Genomic DNA, 13370 nt, shown 5'->3' on the forward strand with positions numbered 1-13370 from the left:
TAAAGTTAAAAACGTCAGGCATGTTGTCTCTGTCACCTAAAATCTGACTGAGTGTAAATGGTTCAGCCAGATTATTAAAAGTTCTTAAAAATGCTTGTCTAAAAACAGAGCATTCGATAAAAACGTGAGAAACAGTTAAAATAACATTACACGTCTCACATATATATGGACCATCCGCATTCAGCAGAATGGAGTGTGTTAGATGGCTATGACCTATGCGGAGCCGAGCAAGAACAAATTCCTCTTTTCGGACCCTGTGTAGACTGGACTGCTATTGCATGATTACAGGCTTAATATGATGTAGTTTATTTGCAGTCTGTCTGTGACAAGAGTCTTGCCATTGGGAATATAATTTAGAACGTATTATTTGCCTGTAGTCTGTATAGGGGACTGACAGGCAATGATTATCCAGGGAAATGGCTGATTTAGCAGCGGCATCAGCTAATTCATTTCCCCGGATACCAATGTGGCTTGGGATCCAGCAGAAGTGAATGTCAAATTCTGATTCAATGAAACAACAAAGCATCTGCCAGATCTGGGACAGGACCGGATGAGAGTTGTACCTCATCGATAGTAGAGCCTGTAACATGCTCAATGAATCACAATAAATCATATACCTTTGGTAATCGCTATTTATAATGAACTCAAGAGCTATTTCAATTGCATGCAACTCTGCAGTATAAATGCTAGTTTCTTATGGGAAACTTAAATGATAATGTCTTGTGAGGAAACACAACAGCAGATCCCACATAAGATTCTGATTTCGAGCCGTCTATATACACTGGCAGAAAGTCAGAGTACTGCACTCTATGTGATGCAAACAGTTGTTGGTAGATGGCAGGCGGCATACTAGCCTTCTCCATGATCTTAAGGGAGAAGTCACAAGTTGGCAGATGTGCATTCCAGGGTGGAAGGAGTTGCCTTGTTGATTGGGCAACGTTGTCTACCATCATGTTTAGTTCAATTAACAGCCCTTGGATCCGAATACCAAAAGGTCTGTTGACAGTCCGACGGGTGTTGTAGAGATTTTCACAACGTGGCTCAAAAACTGATGCCCACGTGGGATGATCAGGCAGGGATTTCAATTTAAAGGTGTAATGTAAAGACAACTGCTTACGTCGAAGAGATAGGGATGGTTCATTTGCTTCAACGTAAAGGCTTTGGACGGGAGATTTGCAAAATGCTCCTGTGGCTGTCCGAATGGCCTGATGGTGGACTGGATCTAACCACTGAAGTACACTATCTCTAGCAGATCCATATACCTGACACCCATAATTGAGTTTAGAACAGACAAGGGCTCGATAGAGACGAAGAAGGGTAGACCGTTCTGCGCCCCGTGAAGTTGACAAAAGGGCACGAAGGATGTTAAGCCCTTTAACACACCTAAGTTGATGAATATGTTGAAGAAATGTCAGCTTTATGTCGAAAATAGGAATTTGACTTCTGCTATACTGGGATGTTGTTCTGTCCAAGCCTTAAATCTGGTTCAGGATGAAGATTACGTTTGCGACAGAAGTGTACACAAACGGTCTTCTGTGATGAAAATCTGAACCCATTAGCCAATGACCAAGATGTAAGGTGCTTAATGGTCTTCTGCAGTTGCCTTTCAATGACCTTCATGAATGACAAAATAAGAGTAAAGTCGTCAACATAGAGGGCATTGTTTACCGTGGGTGGAAGTTGTTTTGTGATAGAGTTTATTTTGATTGCAAAAAGCGTAACACTTAGAACAGACCCTTGTGGGACTCCCTCCTCCTGACAAAACTCTCTCTCTCGAGAGTGAAAATGGTGATTCAAAAGGAAGTTTTTAATAAAGAGAGGGAGGTTACCCCTAAGACCAAAGTTGTAGAGGTCTTGTAATATTCCAAATCACCAGGCAGTGTCGTACGCTTTTTCAATATCAAAGAAAACTGCAATCAGATGCTCGGATTTAATAAAAGCATTGTGAATGTATGTTTCAAGTCGGATTAAATGATCCAAAGTGGTTCTGTCTCTTCGAAAGCCATATTGTGTCCTGGAAAGCAGACCATTTGTTTCCAAATGCCACACACAAGGTGGGCATTAACCATTCTTTCCAGGATCTTGCACAAACAACTTGTCAGAGTGATAGGATGATAGTTTCTAAGATTTCTAGCATCCTTTTGTGGTTTTGGGAAGGACAGAATGATAGCCTTTCACCAGGAATCCAGAAATTGTTTGTTAAGAAAAATTCTATTAAATAATACTAACAGGTGATTTTTAGAATGTGGTGACAGATGTTTTACCATTTCGTGCTGGATGACATCGGGCCCCAAAGCACTTGCATGTGTAAGGAAGAGTGCTGCATTTAACTCTTCCTGTGTAAAGGGCTTGTTATATGGTTCAAGCCCTTTTGAAGAGAAGTTTAATGGATGTTTCTCACATTTCTCTTTCAGGGCCAAAAACTCTGGGGGGAATGATGTTATTTCAGATATTTTGGCAAATGTTTCATCTAGAGTATTTGCAACTGCAGTTCGGTCTGCAATTGAACATCCACTGTGCTCGAGAATCACCGAAGGGCACGGTGGGTATTTTCCCTTCATTTTCCGAATCTTGTCCCAGACTACTTTTGGGGTGGCAGTCTGGGATATAGTAGTAGTAGTAATAGTGGCATGTGATGCAATAAAGCAAGTGTATGAGCTTATGCAGAATCAGCCAAAAAAAAAAAAAAAAATATATCACAAGATTCCCTCCTAAAAAAAAAAAAAAATGCCTGTCCAGTTCCTCCTTAAATTTATTCAACCTATCAACTTCCACGACAGATGTAAGTTTGTTCCAGCAATTAACCATCCGCTGGCTAAAGGCAAATTTCCACACATCTATTCTACATCTGTCCTTCCTTAATTTGAATTTATGTCCCCTTAGGTTCATAATCTGAACGAGTGGAAGGATCCCATCAGAATTCAGCATGCTCAACCCATTCAAGGCCTTATACACCTCAATCAGATCACTGCACCGGTGCCTAGTCTCCAGCCACTGCAATTTGCAGAACTTTAGCCTCTCTTGGTAAGAGGATCCCTTCATTCCCCTCACCAATCTTGTTGCCCTTCTCTGTACACGCTCAAGCAAATCTACATCCTTCCTAAAATGAGGCCTCCAGACCTGTACGCAGTACTCAAGGCGCGGCCTGACCATTGCCTTATACAGAGGGACAATCACCTCCTTTTCCCTGCTAGCAAAATTCCTATGTATCATTGACAAAACCCCATGACCTGCCCTAGCAGCCTGTCTGCATTGCTCAGAAAACTTCATATCTGACTGCACAATTATCCCCAGGTCTTTTTCATTTTCTACCACCTTAAGTGTAGTACCACACAGTTGGTACTTTTCTCTCGGGTTACTTGTGCCCATATGCAGTACTTTGCATTTGTCAAGGTTAAACTTCTGTTGCCACTTCTTAGCCCATCTGCCCAAATTATCTAGATCCTGTTGCAGTAGCACACTGTCATTAACAACCCTGCCAACCTTTGTATCATCTGCAAACTTCGACACTAAGCCTGATATACCTTCATCAAGCCTGATATACCTTCATCACATTGATAAATATACAAAACAACAGAGGACCCAATACCGAACCCTGTGGGACTCCACTAATAACATTAGTCTACGAAGAGCAGCACCCATTGATTACCACCCTCTGTCTTCTCCCGCTCAACCATCCTTTTATCCATTGTAGCAACTTACCCTTATACCATTCTGCTCCAATTTGTACAATAGTCTTCCATGCGCAACAGTGTCAAAAGCTTTCCTGAAATCCAAATATATGATATCAAAATTATTTTTTGCATCCAGTTCCTTTGTAACTACATCATAATAACCAATCAAATTTGTCAGACAAGACTTTCCCTTAACAAACCCATGCTGTGTCTGAATTATTGCTGCAGTCTTGTCTAGATGATCCTGCAATGCATCTTTAACCAGTGACTCCATTATTTTACCCGGAACAGAAGTTAAACTAACTGGTCTGTAATTACTCGTGTCACCCTTCGATCCAAATGTGCAAATATGTGCAAATGTATCTTGAGGATACATTTGCAGATCTCCAGTCTGTGGGAACCTCCCCTGAGTCCAAGGATGCTCTCATAATTATGGCTAAGGGTTTGCTTAGTTGCTTTGCCGCCTCCTTTAATATAACTGGATAGATCCCATCCATCCCAGGTGCTTTTCTTATGTTTAACTTCAACAATTTCTCCTCCACTTTGCTCTCAGTTATTACAAAATCATTAAGTACCCTGCTACAATTTGATTACCTTCTGCCATTTTCAAACCTTAGTAATTCCTCACGTGTGAATGTAGATGCAAAATACTCATTCAGTTTGTTTGCTATCTGAGCAGGATCATCAACAGTCGAATCATCGATGTCAAGTGGACCAATCAGATTCATCCTCTTCCTTTTAGAGTTTATATAAGTAAAGAAATCCTTGCTGTTTTTCTTAGCATCTTTTGCCAAAGATTTCTCGTAATCTGCCTTCGCCTGCCTAACCTCCTTTGTGACCTGATTACAGACTAGCTTATTATCTGCCATAGGCTTCTGAGTCGCGTGATAATTTATATGCATTTTTCTTCTCTGTTACGAGTCTCATTAGTTCATTTGATAACCATTTAGGCCTAAACCTTGAACAATATTTCTTAATAGGTATGAAACTTTTAGTAGCATCCACGATTAATTCCTTGAATACTTCTCAATTAGAATTTACTGTTCGCTCTGACGTTGGATATAACGTGCTTTTGCATGTGTATGTTTAAATGATATTAGATTATCGATTGTGGGATATCAGTGGAATATCCCCCAGACTTTGTTTTGTGCCTTTGTTGCAGTTGTGCATTCTGAATTCCACTAAGGTTTAGGAAATAGTGGAAATGAGCTGGATGTTTTTGGGATTGCAATTGCAGCTGCTTGGACAATATTTTCTGTGACATATGCGACTGCATCATTGATATTCTCCTGACTGAATATAGCGATGTCAAGATTTGCCAGAAGATGAAAGGCATTCCAGTCAGCCTGATCAATATTCCACCATGGTAAACTAAATGGCTGACACAGTCTACTACTAGTTAGGGTGGTTATCACGGGGAAGTGATCGCTTCCATATGGGTTTTCTTCCACCTCCAAAATAAGTGAAGGAAGGAAGGAGAGAAGGGGAGCAGATAGAAAGATCAATGGCAGTAAACGTAGGCATGTGGAAGAAGGTGTTTGTTACCACATTTAGGAGGGAGAGGTCATTGTCAGTGATCATATGCGCTATGACTCGTCCCTTTCCATTAATGTTAGCACTACCCCACAGAGTGTTATGTCCATTAACATCCCCAAGAAGTAATAAAGGGGTAGGCAATTGCATGATGAGATCATCAAGGTCTTCCTGGAAGATGTCAGTACAAGGTGGCAAATAAAGAGAGCAAACGGTTAATAAGAACCCCCACTGTACGGCGAATTGCTACAGCCTCTATGCTGGTTGTAAATTGCAAAGGCTGAAAGGGAATCTGGTTGCTTACAAGGATTGCAACTCCTCCAAGAGCAGGACTGTCCACAATTCTGTCCTTATGAATGATGGTAATGTTACGCATGGTGGGGTCATCATTTGCCCTTAAATAGGTTTCCTGTACACAAAAGCACGCTGGCTTGTGCTTTTGCAGAAGTGCCTTGAAGTCATCAATATTTCGCCTGAATCCATGACAGTTCCACTGTAGGATTTTAGCCATTATTTTAACTTGGTCGGTCCATCAGGTGGCTTCCGAAGTGCTGAGGGCTTACTTTTGTCAGTCTTGAATTTTTCTTTTTTGGGGAATTATGGGTGCTGTCCTATGTCCATTTCTTCCTCTATAAAGAGTTCCAAGACTGAATCGTCATGTACCTCCTTGGTTTCGACATCCATTTTTTCTTGTCCTGACATGGGCTATTGAGATTTTTGTAATGTTAGTTTAGTGCTCACTTTTGATAGTCCTGGAGCACTGGGAGGTACAGATATTGGAGTGGTAGCTGACTGAGATTTCTGTGCTGGTTTTTCTGAACTTAATAGATAGCGTGCGATGGGTGTAAATGACTCCTTTGGTGGTACAATCATATCCGTTTGAGTGCCAATAGAGCATTTCTTGGACACCTTTTTTGGCGTATGTTGCTTTTCTGCTAATTACTGGTTTAACTGCTTTCCTGGCCTCTTGTTATGAGATGTTAAGTTCTGTCTTTAGTCATATTTCCTTTTCTTCCTTCCACGCTGGCAGGTTCTTGAATATGCAGGGTGTTCTCCATTGCAGTTAATACAGGCAGCTTAGCTGAACATTCAGTTATTTTGTGGTCCTTTGCACCACATCGAGCGCATGAAAGGGAACGACTACAGGCCATTTGCGAGTGTCCGTATTTTTGACACTTGAAGCATCTTAAAGGGTTTGGTACGTATGGCCTTAGTTTACAATTCGGGTATGCAACTTTAATCTCATTAGGTAATATTGGCATATTAAATGTAAGGATCAGGTTTCTGGTAGGTACTAAATTCCCATCCCTACATATGAAAATTCTCTTGGCAGCTGTCACTCCTTGTAACTTAAGTTCAGAACAGATTTCTTCCTCTGACACTTATATAAGATCCCACTCCGAGATCACGCCACGAGAAGAATTTAATGTCCTATGAGGGGTAACTATGATCGGAATTCCCCCGATTAAGGTGGCTCGAAGAAGCTGTTCTGAGTGCTTTTCGTTTTTTGTTTCTATTAAGATATCGTCGGAGCGTAGCCGTTTGACTAATTTTGGCGAACCTGCCAACCCTTCCAGTCCCTTATGAATAAAGAAGGGTGACATCTTTCCAATGATTCTTTCAGACGTTGAATGAATAACCAAGAAGCGTGGGATTGATCCTAATTTTTCTTCCGTTCTTGGCTGTTTGGCTGCATTAGTTGTATTCTGTTCATCTGTATTTTGATCTGGTAGAGACCGTGTTGAGGCCCCAGGGGAAAAAATTGGAGTTTCATAAGTGTTTTGGAATGGTTCAGTGCCCGGGCTCCCAACCCACCATGGAGCCCAAATGGGATGCCCGATACCCGGCAAGCAAAAAATGCACTCGGGAGTGGAACGCCAGGGCTACCCAGACACTATATCTGCACCTCCACCAGCCGTGTCCACGGAGTCCTGTGTCTCGGACCGTGAGAGTAGGGCCATGGCATCGACACGGTTGACCCTTGCAGGCGAACCTACTAGCTGATTGATCCTGGCTGAGCCACCCAGGACCACCCATCTTGTCGAAGCAGGGGCCAAAGTGGTGTATTGAAGCTGGGCCCCTCAACCACCAGATCCTCCTTTCTGAATTTCCACGAATTACAGGAAATTACAGGCAGTAATTTCCTGTAATTTCCTGTGGAAATTGGCTATCGTGGCACGCACAGCAAACATGCTGGATTCCACTAATGTTAGCCTGGAACCTAGGCTGTGGGCATTGGATTCCAGTGATGCTAATCTGGAAGACCAGCAGCATCACTGGGAGGTCCCCTCACCATGTACAGGTGCCCACATTGAGGGGTAGATAATGAAAATGCCCAGGGGATAACTGTGCATTCAGATATGAAGTTCTCTAAGCAGTGTGTAGACAGGCTGCCAGGACAGAGCATTAGGTTTTGTTGATGCTATAGAGGAATTCTGCTAGCAGGGATAAGGAAGTGATTATCCCATAGGCAATTGGCGGAGATCCTCCCCCCCTCCCCAGCCACTTAACAAGCAACATTATATACAAGACAATGGTTATGCCATATCTTGAGTACTACATATAACACATTTTTAGTTTCACCTTCACCATTCAGGGTGAAAAGATACCCTACCCTCTGCAGTACCAGGGTCCTTGAAAAATATGGATGTTAACTTTGCCAGTTTCAGTTGTGGAATCATGCTAGATTTAAAAAATATGGTCATAAACTATAGCTAGCTTGACGGATCTGTCTACATCTGAAGTGTATCTGAAATCTTAATGCAATACATCCAGGTTTCATGGTATTTGTATTACCTATTAATTAAATGCTCAATTAATTCCATAATTCATAATTCCATAACAAGACAGAAGTAAAATTATATCCTAATGAAATGCATCATAAGTTATATGATTAAGGGAGAAATAGGAGAAGTCTAATTCTTACCTTTGCCATTAAAAATCCTTCAGAAAAGAGCATAATTTCACAAATGAGTTGAAGGTCCGGCACAATACAAACTACTGGTCTAAATAATGCTTTCACACTTTCTGGTAGTTCTGTTCGCCCAGCATAACCAGGATTCATTGTTATGAAAATTCCAACTTTATTATCTAATGAGATTTCCTGTCCTTCAAACTTTGAGGGAGGAAAAAAAAATTTTAATAAAGCAACCTTTTCATCAGCAAATGAGTTCTGAGTATTACAAATATCTAATTTCATGGCACCTAGGAGGATATTTACCCTGATACAACAAATACCTTTATTCAGAAAAAGAATAAAATTTTAAAACTGCTATTTTAAGAGAGAAGGAATTGCAAACCCAGCCTATAAGAACTATTTTATAATAAACTGACTGAACAGATTTTCAAATCATGGTACCTTCAATACATTTTGGATAATGTTGAAGTATATCAGTTTGATATGTGATATACATGATATGAGATGTCAGTTTAGTTTTATTTTGATCTGATGATAGAATCCTAATGGGTGGATTCCAAAATGTAGCCAGAATAGCCAAACAATTTACTGAATTATATACTAGTTGTTTGGATATGGTTTTTTTTTGTTTTTTTTTTTTACTTTGTGCATTTTGATAATTTAGTTCAAAAAACGACAATTACATAAACATAATGTATAAGTCTAGCCTTCATTTTATTCAATTTAATTTAATTTTGAATTAACCACCAGTTCCTTAAATGCTGACCTGCAATTCATTCCACAGGGAAGAAATTAAGACTTTAGAAAAAGTTAATCTTCTTAAATCAAATCCTTTCTCAAGTGATTAAAAAAAAAGCTACTTTTTAAACATAGCTTGCTACAGCAACAGCTACTTTGCTAACTACTTTTTTCTGAAAAGCAGCTAGCAAAACCTAAGTTTTTTTCTGAAAAGAAGCTCCTCTTCAACTTCTCTTTTACAGGTTTATGATAGCAAAACAAATTAGAAGCTTACATTTAATTACTAATGCTAATTAAATAGGTGGAATAGGATCAGGATATGTCTGCCAGGAGCAAAAGTTGATGACAATGTAGAGCAGATATCATCTTTAAGGGCACAAAAAGTGATATCATTGTACACATTGGTACTAATGACCTTAAGTGTAGGAGATCTGCAGATTTACTAAGCAAGTACAGGTTAATGCTGAAAAAACGTCATGAGTTAGGGCTAAATTTGAAATTGTCTGCAATCTTGCCCAGAATTTGAAAGTGTCTGAAATCTTCCAGAAAAATTCTACCCCATGAGAACCTTGTCAATCAATTCAGCCCTGGAGAGATTGTGCAGGCTCATGGGGGTAGAATTTTTCTCAGCTTGGCCTGTGCATGTTAACAGGAGAGATTGCTTCTACAGGAATGGGATACACTTAAATAGAAGAGGAGCAAGAATATTTGCTGATGCTATTGAGGCAATATTAGGTGGGTCAGAAAACGGCTCCATTGGGGGGGGGGTTTACAGACTAATAGATTACAAGTAGCTGCAGGCAGAGGTGGAAATCATTCTAACACTGCTTCTATTGGAATGAGCAGCAGCCCGGAAAGCCAGTTGCTGGGGATTTCAAGAACTGCTGGGAGGGTCATGAAACAAGTAAATACATGGGTTGTGTTAGAGTAACTAAGAGTAAGAACAGGTGCATGTATACTTGCATGAACACAAATGCTAGGATTATAGCAAACAAGTTTGAAGAATTTGGAATGCTGGTTAAGACATCCAAAGTGGATATTGCTGGGATATCAGAGATGTGGTGCCACTCAGATATGTGGGATGCAGAATTGGAATTTGAGGAGTTGTTGTTGTTATTTGGTTTTTAGGAGCATTAGCAACTAAGGCCATATTGCTCCGGGATATGCGGTGGTCATTCCCTGACCTTTCTGCATGCTCTGTATTTGGTGGTGACGGGGCTCGAACCCCGGTCTAATCAAGAAGCGTGTGCTATGCACTGCTGCTCCTTCCCACCTGGCTACGGAGGTGCCCCATTTGAGGAGTACAATATGTACATAAAGGATAGACAGGATAGGAAGAGAGGAGGGGTTATGCTTTTAGTTAAGAAACACATAAAATCTAAGGAAGTCATCCAGTTGACATAGATGGACAGTGCAATGCTGAGTCAGTTTGGTGTGACATAAGCACTGGGAAAGCAAAACGAACCACTAGGTGGCAGTGATCACAGTGTACTGATGTGGGATTTACTTAAAGATGTAACCATCAGGGGTAAAGGGAAGGATTTTAGCTTTTGTAACGGTGACTACAGTGGTCTCAGAGATTTTTTAGGATCTATACAGTGGGACCAACTAATGATGTTACCAAGATCAAATTCTAAACGGGAAGCATTCAAGCAAGTAATTTTGGAGGCTCCTAGGCTTTTTGTTCCAACTAAGAAACATTGCTGTAGTTTTAGGCCCACATAGATGTCAGATGAACTAATGAGACTTGTGCAGAAAAGAAAAATTCATGGTATGCACATAAATTGTCAGGCAACACAGAAGACTGTGGTAGATATAAGCTAGTCTGTAATCAAGTCACAAAAGAGGTTAGGCAAGCGAGGCAGATTATGAAAAACAGCAAAGACTTCTTTAGTTATATAAACTCTAAAAGGAAGTGGATGAATCAGATTAGTTCATTTGATATCAATTGTTTGGCTGTAGATGATCATTAGATGGCTGCTGAACTAAATGAGTATTTTGCATCTACATTCTTATGTAAGCAGCTATTCAAGGAGGGCCAGATGTTTATCAAACTCTAACAGGGAGTTAAATGATTTTGTAATAAGTGAGAGCAAAGTGGAGGAGAAATTGTTGAAGTTAAACATAAGAAAGGCACCTGGGGTAGATGGGATCTATCCAGTTATATTAAAGGAGGTAGCAAAGGAAGTAAGCAACCCCTTAACCATAATTATGAGAGCATCCTGGATTCGAGAGAAGTCGCCACAGACTGGAGATGTGCGAATGTATCTCCAATTCACAATGGCGGATCAAAGGGTAACATGAATAATTACAGACCTGTAAGTTTGACTTCTGTTCCAGAGAAAATAATGGAGTCACTGGTTTAACATTGACAAATGCAAAGTGCTACATATGGGTAGCAGTAATCCCAGAGAAATGTACCAAATATGTTGTGCTGGAAGCCTTATTTTAGGAAGGATATAGAGTTGCTAGAATGAGTACACAGATGGGCAACAAGATTGGTGAAGGGAACAAAGGGTCTCTTGTGAAGAAAGGCTTAAGTTCTGCAATTGCAGCTTCTGGAGACTAGGCACCTGCGAGGTGTCTGATTGATGTGTATAAGGCCTTGAATGGATTGAGCAGGCTCAATGATGAGGGAATTCTTCCTCTTGCTCAGATTACAAACCTGAGGGGGGCATAGATTCAAACTGAGAAAAGACAGTTGTAGAATACATGCAGAAGTTTCTCTTTATCCAGCGGGTAGTTGATTGCTGGAACAAACTTCCACCTGTTGTTGTGGAAGTCGACAGCTTAAATAAATTCAAGGTAGAACTAGACAAACACTTGGAATGAATGGATCAATGAAATGGGAAGGGGTTTTTTTTTTTTTTTGGCTGATGCTGTATTAGCTTGCTTTCTTGTATCATATTCCTCTACTAATGCTAAAATTGTCATTACTAATATATGGTAGTATTAGTAAAGCCAAATGATGCAAGGAAGCAAACTTTTCTAGATCAGACAATAAAAAAATAATAAAATAAAATAAAATAATGAAACAGAAATTCACGATATTTCCACTCACAAGAGGTAGTTATCTAAAACCACTTTGAATTTAGTATTAGTAGTGACAAATGATGCAAAAAAGTAAGTATATACAGAATCAGACCCAAAAAAAAACTAAAAAAAAAAACTTTCCCATTTCACCTATCCATCCACTCAAATAATTTGTCTAGTTCTTCCCTGAATTTATTTAAATTATCTACTTCCACAATGGCATATGGAAGTTTGTTCCTGCAATCATTCACCTGCTGGCTAAAGGCAAACTTCTGCACATCATTTAGTTAAATTTACTGCCTCTGCCATGCTGAGGCAGTAACTTTAACCTATCGCCCACAGGTGAACTATCTAAGATCTAGCCTGAAATTTTATGTGATGATGTGCCACTCTCCCAGTTCTCATTTCACCTATGAGAGAGAAAACAGACCTCTTCATTCATTTTACTCAACTTCAGCAGCACCTTATACCTCAGTCTGATCTCCCACTAGATGTCTACTTCTCAAACTTGCCGTCCACAAATTCTTTAAGGTGTATAAGTCGTTCTTTACATGTGTACTGTTTTGCACATATAGCTAATATGGTTGCCCTTCTTTGAACCCTCTTCAGAAATTCTGTGTTCTTTCTTTTAGGTTTCCAGACTTGAATACAATATTTCAAATATGATCTGACCATTGTCTTGGACAGAGGGAAAATGACATCTTCTCCCTAATCACAAAGGTCCTATAAATTTAACACCAGGGACTTACATCTGGTGGGCTTGATGTCCCCCCTCTCTTCCTTCCCCCGCACCATCTTGTGTCAAGGGCTATTCCCAGATATGGCTAATAATAATAATAATAAAATCCCAGACAAGAAAATTTCACATCCAACTGATGGTAAAACCTAAGTCCTTTTCATGGTAAACCATTTGGTCCTCTCCTTCTAGCTTATATGTAGTTCCAGGATCTCTATTCCCAAAATACTAAACCATACATTTAGAATCATTAAATTTCTATTGCCTTTTTTTTTAAACCATATTTTTGCAGCTAATCCAAGTCCTTTTGAAAATATCTAGCCTGTTCAAATTCTTAAATAACTCTTTTCCTATCTTCAAATCATCAGCAAAGTTTGGCAGCTTCACTAGGATACCCTCATCAATATTATTTATCAAAATTAGAAATAGGAGGGGACTTAATACGGAACCCTGAGTGACCCCACTTGTTACAGTGGAATGCTGTGAACACTGGCCAGTTATGACACAACCCTATATTTCTTCTCTTTTAGCCAGTTTGTGATCCAGCATAGGCCCTTATCAGTAATTTAAACTTCTTGCACTTTATATAGCAACCTTCAGTGAGAGACAGTATCAAAAGCTTTACTAAACTCTAGATATATAATGATATATAATGTCAAAATTGTTACTTGCATCCATCCAACTGCTTAATGACTACATCAAAGTAATTTACCACATTGGTTAGGTATGACCTTCCCCT

At 39.9% G+C, this 13370-nt stretch overlaps 1 protein-coding gene across 1 annotated transcript in view; it reads right to left on the reverse strand.

Moving 5' to 3' along the window:
- The window catches only part of Dhc98D (Dynein heavy chain at 89D), a 971787-nt gene that overhangs the window by 674517 nt on the left and 283900 nt on the right, over positions 1-13370 (reverse strand). Inside the window, exon 20 of the mRNA XM_090387912.1 lies at positions 8134-8322. Coding sequence (XP_090244038.1) covers positions 8134-8322 — 189 coding nt within the window. The remainder of the gene's footprint in view (positions 1-8133; positions 8323-13370) is intronic.

The sequence above is a fragment of the Mastigoproctus giganteus genome, chromosome 2, assembly GCF_048544385.1.
Source record: "Mastigoproctus giganteus isolate SK-2022 chromosome 2, ASM4854438v1, whole genome shotgun sequence".
In the NCBI taxonomy this organism is placed as follows: domain Eukaryota; kingdom Metazoa; phylum Arthropoda; class Arachnida; order Uropygi; family Thelyphonidae; genus Mastigoproctus; species Mastigoproctus giganteus.